This window comes from Schistocerca serialis, chromosome 3 (assembly GCF_023864345.2).
Source record: "Schistocerca serialis cubense isolate TAMUIC-IGC-003099 chromosome 3, iqSchSeri2.2, whole genome shotgun sequence".
Lineage (NCBI taxonomy): Eukaryota > Metazoa > Arthropoda > Insecta > Orthoptera > Acrididae > Schistocerca > Schistocerca serialis.
The window spans coordinates 357332677-357346420 of NC_064640.1; the positions used below are offsets into that span (position 1 = coordinate 357332677).

The window sequence follows — 13744 nt, forward strand, 5'->3', positions numbered from 1 at the left end:
GATGGGTCGGGCACGATTGGGCCAGAAGGCGGAACTTTATCTTACCTTAATCGATGATTGTGAGAGGATATTGTCCTGATGTTGTTGCTGTTTTGGCTGATTTGGGGAAGGGGACCAAACAGCGAGGTCATCGTCCCATTGGGTTAGGAAAGGATGGAAAGGAAGTTGGCCGTACCCTTCCAAAGGAGCTATCCCGGCATTTGCTTGAAGCGATTTATAGAAATCACGGAAAACCTAAATCAGGATGGTCGGAAACAGATTTGAACCGTTGTCCTCCCGAATGCGAGTCCAGTGTGTTAAGCACTGCACCATGTCACTCGGTGTGTTGCTGTTTTATTATACTTAATTGTGTATTGGGGTCAGTGACAGAGTCCAGGACGCATGGTATTTCCGGGCGGGAGGTTATTCGTACGTTAATAAATCAGGTAAAGCAGTTAACAATGGACTTGGCAGAGACGTATAGGCAAATGGTTGATGTGAAAGAAGATGGGCTATCGTCCAGTTTATCTACTACATCGGTGGATTCAGCCGCCGCTAATTTGATTTCTCCCTTTTCTGGCAAACCAACTGACGATGTGTTGTCCTTCTTGGGCCGGCCGGAGTGGCCGAGCGGTTCTAGTCGCTACAGTCTGGAACCGCGCGACTGCTACGGTCGCAGGTTCGAATCCTGCCTCGCGCATGGATGTGTGTGATGTCCTTAGGTTAGTTAGGTTTAAGTAGTTCTAAGTTCTAGGGGACTGATGACCTGAGATGTTAAGTCCCATAGTGCTCAGAGCCATTTGAACCATCTTTTGTCCTTCTTGGGTGGTTTGGAGGCAGTAGCAAAGATTGGCGTTTACACAGATGATTAGCTATTACAAATGGCTTAGTTGCGGCTGGCAGAGGACGCAAAAGCGTTTGATAGGTATAACTGGGAGTTGAAGAAGTACTGTCTTCTGAGCGGTTTGAACAGTGGATCAATAAACGCTGTAGAAAACAGAATAGCGCGAGGTTTTTACGGAAACAGTTGAGTGGAACGTCGGGGAAGCACAATGATTCAGTCGAAAGTTTCAGCGATGGGATAATAAAAGTCAATTGGCATACTTACGAATTAATGGGAAGAGATGAAGCAAATAAGATTATCTTCCAGGACGAGGAGTATAAAGGTCCAGACGCTTTCCTCAGAGGTCTGCCGTCCGATGTGTATAAAAGCGTTCTGTGATGTAGCCCGAAAGACATTAACGCTGCCGTTAGGTTAGCTACGGATCAGGAGATAGATATAGCGACAGGGGTATGCAATAGGCGAGTCATTTTGTCTGCTGACGTGCGATCCTACAGGTGTGGGCGCTCAGGGCACGTCCAGAGGCAGTGCCGTCAGTCACAACGTGAGAACTGTCGTGTGGTTGGGCACCACGGGAAGAACTGTACAAGCAAGGGGCGGAATGGACGGGGGCGAAATGTTCAAGCGTTAAAAGCAAACGGGAACCCCATTCAATATCAATGCTGCAGAACGTATGTGGAGGCGGAAAGTGGCGTTGTGGGAGTGGTAAGCGACTAGGGGCGTACATTTTATTGGGGACAGGGGCGCATGTGTCAGTGGCAAATCTTCACCTCGTTGGTAGGAAACAATTAAACGCCCTTCACTATAGTTTGCAGGGGGTAGGAGACGGTGACGAAGTAACTGGTTTCAGCAATATTATGTTTTAGGTGGGGGCAGAATGAGTTCATGAGTGCGTCGAATAGCTGTATAATGTAACTAAAGGTTGCTACGCAATTCTGAGTCTAGATTTTTTGCTCCACTGAACTTCTGTGACATATGGTGGACGTCAAGGTGACCATGTTCCAATTGGGATAAACTGCCACCAGCGAAATGCTATCGCAAGGTTCATCTACAAACCATTTTAACGACGGACAAAATCACTAAGGCTTAATACGTATGATATCTTCATCTATATCTAGATACATACCCCACAAGCCACCGTATGGTGCATGTCGAAAGGTAAAACATACAACATACCACTGATAGTCACCTCCTTTCCCGTTCCAGTAGCAAGCAGATCGAGGGAGAAACGACTGTCTGTAAGCCTCCTTACTAGTCCTACTTTCTGGTCCTTAGGCGAAATGTACGTTGGCGACTATGAAATCGTTCAGCAGTCAGCCTCAGAAGCTGATTCTTTAAATTTCCTCAGTATGGCATACGTCGCGAAATGAACGTCATCTTCCCTCAAAGGATTCCCATTTGAGTTCACGAAGCATCTCTGTGCTACTTGCTTGCTGATCGAACCTACTGGTAACGAATCTAGCAGCAAGGCTCTGAATTGCTTCAGTGTCTTCCATTAATACGACCTGGTGTGGATCCCAAACACTCTAGCAGTACTTAAAAATGGGTTGAACTAGTGCTCCACACACAGTCTCCTCTACAGGTGAAAAATTCTGCGATGAAACGAAGTCGACCTCTCGTCCTCCCTACTCCCAATCTGACGTTCTCGTTCCATTTCATGTCGCTTTGCAACGTTACACCTCGATATTTAATTCATATGGAGTGGCGAGCAGCACTACTAATTCTGTATTCGGAAGTCACAGGATTATTTTTCCTGCTCATCCACATTAACTTACATTTTTCTTCATTTAAAGCTAGTTGCCATTCATCACACCAACTAAAAATTCTGTGTAAATCATCCTGTTTCCTCCTATAGTCACTCAACGAGACACCATTCCGTACATCACAGCTTCATCAGCAAACAGCCTTAAATGGCTACTCACCCTGCCCGTCAGATCATTTATAGAATAAGAGCGGTCCTATCACACTTCCCTTAGGCACCCCTGACGATACTCTTGTTTCTGATGAACATTCACAGCCGAAGACAACTCACTGGGTTCTATTTCTTAAGAAGTCTTCTAGCCAGTCACACAACTGGAAACCTATTCCGTGTGATTGTACCTTTATTAGCAGTCTGCAGTGGGGCACCGGCTCAAACGCTTACCGGAAATCGAGGAATATGGAATCTGCCTGTTGCCCTTCATCTATGCTCAGCACGTGAAAAAAGGGCAATCCGTGCAACGAACTGAGGATATGTTAAAGAATTCTGCAGCAAATCGATGTTGAGGATAGTGGTCTGTAATTATGTGGGTCCGTACTTTTGCTTTTCTTGTATATAGGAGTCAACTGCGCTTTTTTCCAGTCGCTCGGAACTTTGCGCTGTGCGAGAGATTCGCGGAAAATGCAAGCACTCTCCCCGAAACCGAATTGGGATTCTATCTGGACCTGGCAACTTACTCGTTTGCAACTCTTTCAGTTATTCCCTACGCCAAGGATGTCTATTTCTATGCGCTCCATGCGGGAGTCTGTGCGACAGTCGAACGACGGTATATTTGTACCATCGTCCAGCGTGAATGATTTCTTAAACGCGAAATAAAAAACTTCACCTTTCCGTTTACTGTCTTTTATTGCCAACCCAGACTGGTCGACGAGTGACAGCATAGAAGCCTTCCATCCGCTTAGTGATTTTACATATGATCAGCAGTTTCCGGGGTTCTTGGCAAGATCTTTCGCTATGGTACGACGGTGGAAATTTTTGTATGCTTCGCGTATCCATCTTCTAACGGACGCACGAAGTTCTACTAATTTTTACCTGTCGATCGCTGGGCGTTCTTTTTTGAATCGAGAGTGCAACACTCTCTGCTTTCTCAACATTTTTCAAATTTTATTATTATCTGCGGTAGAACTTTTCGATTATTAATGCACTTACTTAGCACATACGTCTCCAGAGCGCGATTTACATTTACTTTGAATGCGAACATTAGATTAGGCTTTGCAATGACTTATTGATACCGAATAAAAAGAACATACATCAAAAGAGAAACAAATATCACTTTGTACTTCGAAATAGTGTTTCTGTTTTTCCTGTGTGTTTTTTGCACCTATCAGTTCTAGACACCATCTTCGTTTACAAAGTGGGAGAGTTTATATGTCATGTGTTACGACAGACAAAGTAGCTTGTAACCACATAACTGAAATTGTCGAGTTTTAATCACAGTCAGTTTGATGTAACATTGTAAGATAGATATGTCAAAGCAGTTTTTAGTATTCCCATAGGGAAGTGGGGTAGATGCAGTATGAACTACACTTGAACTTGACAGTCAACAAATTGTAACTAAGGTTATTGGTGTTAGAATACTGTAAATATTTTGATGTACTTGTAAATTTTGAGTTTTAATGTGTATTGGTTGAACCCACTAATAAGTATGTTATGTGACACAGAAACCAGACAGCCTGTGCAAACTGTATGAGATGGATGAGAACCACGAGCGACGCATGTGGCTTGACAAACTGCTGCAGTTCATGGAGGAGCGTGGAACACCTATCTCAGCATGTCCCACCATCTCCAAGAATCCTCTCGATCTCTATCGGTTGTATGCTTACGTCAAGGAAAGAGGGGGCTTCATGGAGGTATGCAAGGTGCAGTGTTTAGTTCCATGGTAGTTCCATAGACGTCCTAACTAGATGTACTGTAAATAGATTTTCCTACTAACATATTTTTTAAGAATATTTTGTGATTGGAATTTAATGTGTTTCAATAAATAATAGAGCCATTGTGCAAGTGTTAAGTTTTTTTCTGTGCGTTTGATAAGGAAAGAGAAATAACTGTTGCTTAAAAGAGGGTCAGTCAAAAAGAAATGCTTCTTGTGTGTGTGTGTGTGTGTGTGTGTGTGTGTGTGTGTGTGTTTGTTTGTGTGTGTGTGTGTGTGTGTGTCAAAGATTTCAAATGCAACTACATAGATTGGAAAGCACACATTGACAAGTAATCTACGACTTTTGAATATAATCTGTCCATTTCCATGGGTTTGGTCCATCTTTTTAACAAGGGCACGTAATCTGGATTGGTAAAATGCACAGTCCTGCTTCTGAAACCGTTGACACACTGATGTTTTCATGGCCTCCTCATCTTCAAAGTGAATCCCATGAAGAGCTGCTGTTAGTGGCCCGAACAGGTGGAAGCTTAATGATGCCAGGCCAGGGCTATATGAGGGATGAGGCAAAACTTCCTACCCAGTTTTCACAATCTCTTTAGTGATGTAATGACTGATGTGTGGTCTTGCATTGTCGTTCAGAACAACAGCATCCACCATAGCTTATGTTGTGCAAACTCACTGTAGATGTGCTTTAAGCTATTTGAGGGGTCTGACATGGTTGACAGAATTAATTGTGCATCTCTGCTCCAAAAAATCAACAATAATCTTGCCCCCTGCATTCCAGAATACTGTAGCTATAATGTTAGCTGCCAGGCACGAAGTTTTGAACTTTTTCTTCTTCAGTGAGTTCCTTTGATGCCATTCCATTGACTACCTCTTTGAGTATGCTTCAGAAAAATAACCCATGTGTGGTCTCCAATCACAAATTTTCCCAAAACTCCTCTCCCTCCAAACAGAAGGGCTGCAAGAGTTGGCAGGAAATTGTTTTTCTTGGCCTTTTATTCTGCTTTTATTTCTTGGCCTTTTATTCATCAGGTGCAGTTCTGAGACTCCTGTGTTCAGGCACAATGAGTGTAACAGGCAGAGATTTTGAAATCAGCTATTATTTCATATTTTCAACTTTAGTAACCTAAATGTGATAGGTGGCTTTCATGGGAAAGTGTAGTAACACAACATATGAAAATGGATGCTGAAAAAACATTTTATTAAACACAGAAGAAACAGAATATAAATGACCGAACTTTTGAATCCACCACTGAACAGTAACAGTTTTCAGCACATAAATTTTATCAAACAATAAATTTATGAAAAAAACTACCATTTTAAGTCACTGTTTTGATGCTGGTGCCTTTCAACTTCTCTCACAATTACCAGAGGAAATACATCGGTGCACAGATAAGCAAAGTTGGCAGACTATATTTGTGACAGTTTTTACATTCATAGTTTGACATCCTTCTGCGACCCATTTCTGTAGTGCAGGTGATGCGTCTACGTATATTGGGATGTGGGAGAGGAGGTGATTTCTGTGTCTTTTTTGTGAATAAATCTTTTGAGTGAGCTTCGCAAGCTGGAGGGGATTCTAATCTTTTTCATACTTCCTTTGTGTAGCTCTCCAAGCACAAGTTGATGTGCCAGAGATTTTAGGTACACTCTTCTCTGCAATTTCTCCAATTGACTTTCAAGGTACATAACCTGGGAGTTGAGACCACCTACATTCAACATTGTGAATAAAAAACGATCACTGGCCAGCGCTTTGTGTTTCTGCTCATTTAATAAGTAACACACATTTGATATGCACTATCAATGCCACCGTCTGTTGAATTCTAGAAAGTGACTATCTCTGTTTTTTTTTCCATTTCTCCAGATTCAGGACCAGTGACATCATCATTGTGAAGCAAATGTACAAGAATCTAATTTTTTGTTATGGCGCAGTGTGTAGGAAACGAAAACCTTCCCATCATTAAAGCCAAACATACTGCTGTATTGTGTGTTCCCTTTTATGTTAAGAAAATCTGGTGGCAGTTGTCTTTCATTTTTTCAGACAGTTCCAACATACGACAGCTTTTTTGTCTTCAAATAGTCAAAAGATGAGAATCTGAATACCAGTTATCAGCAGTGATATTTTGGCTAGCTCCAAATATGGGCTTAACCATTCTCTTGACAACTCCAGTAGGTTTGTTGCTGACACAGAAACCACTTCCAGACTGTAGTCCAATTTAGATCTCCATGTTCACTGTGTATATCATTTTAGCATCAAGAAGACCAAAATGGTTTATTCCATATTTGTTAGGTTTTGAGGGTATATACTGCCAAAAAACGACATAAATCATGTAAACCAGGAAGCATTTCATCTGTTGTGATGCTATCCTCAGGACAATAGCTCTTCTGACAATTTTTCATGAACTCTTCGAAAACTTCATGAATAGGAGCTAGCTGCTCAAGTTCCTTCTGTTGGGCTCTGGTAATTCAGGTGTCAAAATGAAGCCAACATATCAGACTGTTAAACTGTTTGATATTCATCACAAGACTTAATTTTTCAGTCTGTCACCTTCAGTCTCCCAAAGTTCCTCCAGACTTTGACCATTCCCTCCGTATGCACCTGCTGGGTACAACGAACCAATAAATGCTATTAGGTCAATTACATCTGTGTATCTGATGTCTCTCTCACTAGTGAAATGATCCTTGATAGTGTCAGTGTATTGATTTGCATATGTGATAATGGTGGCAAGGATATCATCGGCTAATAAATTATTCCAACACTCAACTGCACTTGTAGCATTCTAAGCATTTCCTATGACTCCAGGGAGGTGAGAGGTGATGATGTAAGATCCCGTTACGATGTCTTTCCTCAGGTGCCTTTTTGGCCCACATGGTCTTCTTATCTCTTCCCAAATAAAAGTTCCTTGTTTTGTTGTCTCTTCTTTCTTCATCTTGAGCAGTATCCTCACCATCTCGCTGCTTTAAAGAATCACCTTCACATTCTTCCATCTCATCTTGTGAATCAATGTCACTTTCATCACCAAGATCCTCAGACAGTATGGAGTCTTCCTCATCATTGTACATCAGCAAATCCTGTATTTCTTCGAGATGACAGGGGTTAGACAATTTGTAATAATTCTGAGCTGTATCTTTGAAGAATCTAGAGTCTAAAAGAGAGAACTTGAGGATAATTATGTACTCAGTCGGAATGTGCCTGAAAGGCCAAGCTTACTGAACTGTATATTTTTACAAGATATTCACAAAATTCACATTACTCATCCATTAAGTGAGCAAAATAACAACTCTTAAAAAGAACCAAAAATACAAACCTCCAAAAGCAAAGATGTATTAAAGTGCAATGAGCATGAGAGGCCACTAACGTCACATCTGCTCTCTACAAAGGTCACGCAAAAATTTGTGGAGGGTGTTGTAAACACTGCCTGAAGATAGGAAGGTACTAATGGCAGGCAAATCCCACGCTGACTTATTTGGGAGAGAGGGAACAAAAACATTTCAGTTGTGCCTGTCGGGCCAATTACGCCCGACAGAGTGTTAATATTCTTGATACTCGAGTCGCACAAAGCTTTGAGTATCACATTTGCAGAAAAAATCATCATCATCACAATGCCATTACTGTGGGAGGTAATGTAACACAAATCATCCACAGTCACCTGGTGATCACCATGAATAATGTCATCGACTCACTTCATGTTGGGTGGAGTCACCTGCTGCTCTGCTTTTCATGAGCCAATGATCTGTCTTCAGCGTTGTTACGCCGACAAACAGTGCTGGTATCCACTGTTCCATCACTTTACACGTTTTTCTGTCTTTCATGAATGCCAATGGGCATTTTTACTTCTACATTTCAGGCTTCTATCACAGAACGCTGTTTAATACGAACATAGACTTTGACCACGTTGCAAGCAACTGCAGTACTGGCATCTGTTGATGCAGGAAGTTACCACTGCAGTAGATTAGAGAAGAAGCTTTGTAGAATAGTGCCAAATTCAAATTTTTAAATTAATAAGCATTACTGAAGAAAAAAAAAGAGGCACTGCTTGTTGACTGATCCTCAAAAGATTTTTCCGTATACCATGAGAGGTGGCTTGCAGGGTGTAAATCTAAGTTTGGATGTGTTAGGTTATGCGTGTGCTTGATCAGTTACACCCTTCTTCAGTACGAGTGTGGGAATGAGGTAAGATATCACAAGGAGCCATGTAGCTTTACTATGTAATGAATTGTTCTCTTTCCTCTTAATCTGAAACATCCATTTCCTGTAGTTTTATTGTAACCAGTTTTATGATAATTTGCAGTCTAATGTCTGCAATAAAGAAATCCTGTTTTGTTTGTAGTGGTTAGCAATAAGATAAAAAATGAGTTTTGACGTATCTGACTTGTTCTGCACCAAAATATTCCCCATCTTGTTCATCGCAGATATTGAAATTTATGAACTCGTAACAAAACAAAACAAAACAAAACAATGCTTTACATTTTCTCTGTGTTTTTGTAGTTCATTAAACAGAGTAAGTAATTTGAAGACTGGTTACATTTCGTTAATCTTCAGCTTCACATACTGTGCTGGATAACCATTAGTAAAGAATTAATACAGTTCAGAATGAAGATAAAGAGGAGTGGCTGTTTGTCGTTTTAAGCCCTTCTTCAGTTGCTTCTTAATTGCTGAGCAGTATTTGCTCCTTTTTTTTTTGTCTCGGATATTGAGATAGTAGGATTTTGTGGTCATTTGTGTGTGTGTGTGTGTGGGGGGGGGGGGGGGGGGGGGGGTGTGGGGGGGGGGTTGTCTGTGTGCAAGCTGTTTTCCATAAACAGTAGCAGTTAGTTTTTTACTGTGTGAAATTCGACCAGTGCACAACATATTTCTATTTCATGTGTGTTCCAATAATAAGTGAAAGTTAATGTTGACCACCTCCTGAATTTTATGAATTACTTTGGAAATTACTTCCATTACTTTGGAAATACAGATTACAAAGGAATAAGGCTCTCACCTAAACCACTGAAGGTGGTGAATTACCTTCAGTTTCAGATTATTGTGTATGTAGTAAATGTTAAAGCTGAACTTTGAAATTTATTAAAAATGAATGCACATTAAACAGTAATGTAGTTAAGATTAGCTATAAAATTTGATGTCATAAATAGATAGTTGCTAGTGTTTTCTATTATTTGTTAATATCTTTGAGTTCAGATCTGTCAGTAGCATAAAAAATATTTAAATAACAGTTACCTTAAAGGGAAATTTTTAATTGTTAACCTGTAGCATAAGAAAGCTTATTACTTACAATGATTCTTCACTAGCAACCTACCCCTGGTTTGCATTGGTAACACTAAGTATCTATGGTCAGACAACTTGTCTGGCACACGGGTAATGAATTATCTACACAAACCTTCCTCATCAATCGACCTATCTATTAGTGAAAGCTGTATCAGTATCTGTACACTATTTCCTGAGATTATCCTTCACATTCAGACAGAAAAACATGACAGGTGAATTTAATTCATAGTATGTATATTTTATAACAGCTATTTGTGTTTCAGCAAACACAGTTTTCTCATTTGTGTTTGATTACAAACTTAAATTCACAGGTCACAAAAAACAAAACCTGGAAAGACATTGCAGGGCTTTTAGGCATCGGAGCATCTTCAAGTGCTGCATATACACTTCGGAAGCATTACACGAAAAACCTTTTGGCCTTCGAATGTCACTTTGACCGTGGAGGTATAGACCCACAACCAATTGTAAATCAAGTGGAATCTACTTCGAAGAAGAAGATGACCAAGACATCATCAGTTCCATCTCCAGGTAGTCCATAACACTGTACTGTTGAAATCCTTACAGAAAATTTTAATTTTATGTACTTAATTGATTTGATTTGTGCCTCTACAAAGCTGCTCTGAAGTGATTACTGACATGGGCTCTACATTGCTTTTGGCCCTTAAATTATGTAGAATATTGTGATCACATGCCATCTGATGCAAAAGAGTGGACAGAGGAATTGCAAGTTCTACTCTTCTCTCTTTCAGAAAAGCTTGCAGAATCTTATAACTTATGTACTCATATCCTGTTCATAACATATATTGTGTTAAAGTGAGTTGTTGAAAAAGGGCCAAAATGGCATATTTGGAAGCGAATCTGTAATAGAATATATTATCACAGTGAAGTGGGCAATGGACATTTTTCCATTGTAAGATAACGGAAACAAGTGACAGTAGCATCATTCACGCTTTTGGTGCTGGTGGTGTGAAGTAAAAAAGATTTTTATTAGTTGTTGATAATAGGATTGGTATGTGTTGATGCATGAAATAAGTATTATACAAGGGAATAAATTTTAACTCTTGTGCATTGCTAAAAAGCACAGTTAAAAATACACATTTATATGTTGTTGAGGCTGTGTACTGTCAGTACTTACTGATGGTACACATTGTACAATATACGCATCAAATCATATAACAAAATTGAAGATACTAGTCAGTGAGAAGCCATTAGCGTGTTTAATATTACTGGAGTTAAATTCCGTGAGATAATGTATGATCCAGTCACATCAATGCAACCACCTGTGAGAAGCATGAACAACCACCTTTTGCAGTGTGGGTGGGCAGAGAGATAGTCAGTGAGGTTCTGAAAGGAACCAACAGGGATGAAGAGCCATGCCAACTCCAGTGCCATGGCCAGCTGCACTGGGTTCCTAGGCTGTGGACGCATTACGCAGACAGGCCGATTGAGATAGTCCCACGGATTCTTGATTGGATTTAACTGTTGAATTTGGTGGCCAGGGTAGTGTGGTAAATGCATCCTGGCACTCTTCAAAGCATGCAGCTACACTCAGAGTTGTGTGACATGTTGCATTGTCATGCTGGTAGATGACTGTGCTGAGGAAAAAAAACAAACTGTGTATTGGGGTGGACATGGTTCCCAAGGGTATTTGCATAGTTGTGGTGATCCATTGTACCATCCAGAATGACAAGATCATCAAGGGAATGCCACAAAAATGTACCCCAGACAATAACGCTCCCTCCTCTGGCCTGGGCCCTTCACTTTTAGACGTTTCACGCCATCCGTGCCAACTACCATCTGCATGATGAAGCGTAAAACATGATTCATCAGAAAAGGCCACCTGACACCATTCAGTAGACTTCCAGTAGTAGCATTGGTGTGCAAAATACAGCCTACTGTGAAGCCGCATGCACAGCAATGTATACTAAAAGGTTGTTGAGACACTGTTGGTAATCCCTTGGTTCATCAGAGCAGTCAGTTGCTCAGCAGTTGCAGATCTATTCAATCCTACACTTTCTACAACCATTGTTCACCTCTGTCATCTATGGCCTGTGTTGAACCACAGTTCCTTGGTGCCGGTTTTGAATAGCGCCATTTTGCTATGCATGGTATACTTTAACCACGGTGACGTGTGAACAATTTACAAACTTAGCCATTTCAGAATGCTTCCGCCATTGGCCTGAAAACCAATAAACATGCTCTTTTGGGAGTCAGATAAATTGCTCCATTTTCAAATTAGGACAATGACTGCACTGTTTCCCATGTGCCCCCTGACACACCTTATATACCCTCTGCTGCCATCTGCTGTCTGTGAGTGGTTACTGTATGTTGACATCGAACATAGGTGGTGGTCACATCACTGTAACTGGACTTGTGCATATTCAGTGTAAGGATTTTTAAATTGATCCTTCACGGAATAATTTAATTTCCTCTGAGTGAACATCAAATGTAGCACACATGTTCATCTAAATTGCTCAAAAAGAAAAAAAAAAGTTTCACATCACCCACATATCTGTGATCGTGTTCACTCGTAGATTCGAGGGGAACAGGGAGTAAAAGAATTAACATTATGAAAATAAAAATGGTAAATATTGTGAAACAAAATAACAACAAAATAAAGGCAATCTGTTTATAAACATACATTTTAGCTTTGTAAATGCACATTTTAGCGAGTGTGAATTAAAATCTGTTTCTGGATAACATTCAGTATGCAGTTGCTCCACTACGTGTATTATAACATACTTTGATCCTCCTTGACAAGCTGTCCGTAAGGTGGTAGCCACATTACAGCTCAGATTAGCCTCTCTCTGATGAGGTAGGAGATTCCTTCCTCAGTACTGCGCAATGTTCAAATTACCCTCAGTAGCAGTGAGAGGTGCCTGACATTTATACATGGTACCAGTCCACAGCGTGACTGAGCCACCTCCGCGCTGAACCTATCGGTTGGCATGCCCGAGATGTGTGTTGGTACCTGGTAGTCTCTACAATCTTCTGTGATGACAATTGTCAGGTGTCAGACAAATTCTGCATCTACTGGCAAAGAGATCCGAATGCTTTTGGTAGAAGTTTCATTCTAGATGATCCCTTACCAAACCTGTCAATGTACAGAGTTGATTTAAGGTCTACTGTTGTCAATAACATATGTCTAGAGATGAAACTGACTATACAGAGACAGTCATGTGGCATCTGATTTGACACAGTTCTCTCAGTTGCCTTTGGAAAGTCATTAAGCAGCTCTCTTGCTTTCTCCTTGGATATACAGAGTGAGTCACTAACTATTGCCACCTGGAATAACTCTGGAAGAATGAGAGTAGCTGAAAAGTTTGTGGGACAAATGTTGCATGGGACAACGGGGGCCATGATATGGCATTAGTTTTTTGTTTCTAGGTGGGGTGCTTCAGAGATATGAAGGTCAACTTTGTTTCTTTAAATGGGACGCTATAGATTGGTACTTATTTTCTGATAGTGGCTATCGAGACGAATCCAATGATGTGTAACACTATGGCCTTTGAAGTTCAACAAAGGTCAAAAAGGTGGCATGAACATCGGTTTACAGAATGTGTTTGAAGTGATGACCATTTGTATCAGTGCAGTGCTGCAATCTTATCATCATGGATTTAGTGGTATTCCTTATCACTTTGGCACTGATTGAAACACAAGCTCTGATAATTCTCTCTTGTATATCGTGCAAATAATAAATATTCACCGAATATGCGTATCCATCTAATGTACCATTGACATGTAAACACCATTCGACGGTTTCACAATAAAACACTAACAGAAACTGTAAGACTAGTAATGTCAAATCAAGCGAATGTTAATGATGTATTCCTTCGAAGAACAAATCGATATGCTTCTCATTTACAGAGAATGCCAACGAAATTCAGTGAGAGCTAGATACTTATACACCGAAAGATATCCTCCATGTACCCACCCTACATGTCATACACTTAAATGTGTGTATAATAAATTGAGAACAACTGGGTCTTTAACGCATGGGAAACATATCCGGCAAAGCAAAGTTAC

General features: G+C 40.6%; 1 protein-coding gene across 1 annotated transcript in view; it reads left to right on the forward strand.

Moving 5' to 3' along the window:
- The window catches only part of LOC126470851 (trithorax group protein osa-like), a 99014-nt gene that overhangs the window by 39789 nt on the left and 45481 nt on the right, over nucleotides 1-13744 (forward strand). The window contains exons 2-3 of the mRNA XM_050098866.1: nucleotides 4241-4429; nucleotides 10030-10246. Of these exons, the coding sequence (XP_049954823.1) occupies nucleotides 4241-4429; nucleotides 10030-10246 (406 nt within the window). The remainder of the gene's footprint in view (nucleotides 1-4240; nucleotides 4430-10029; nucleotides 10247-13744) is intronic.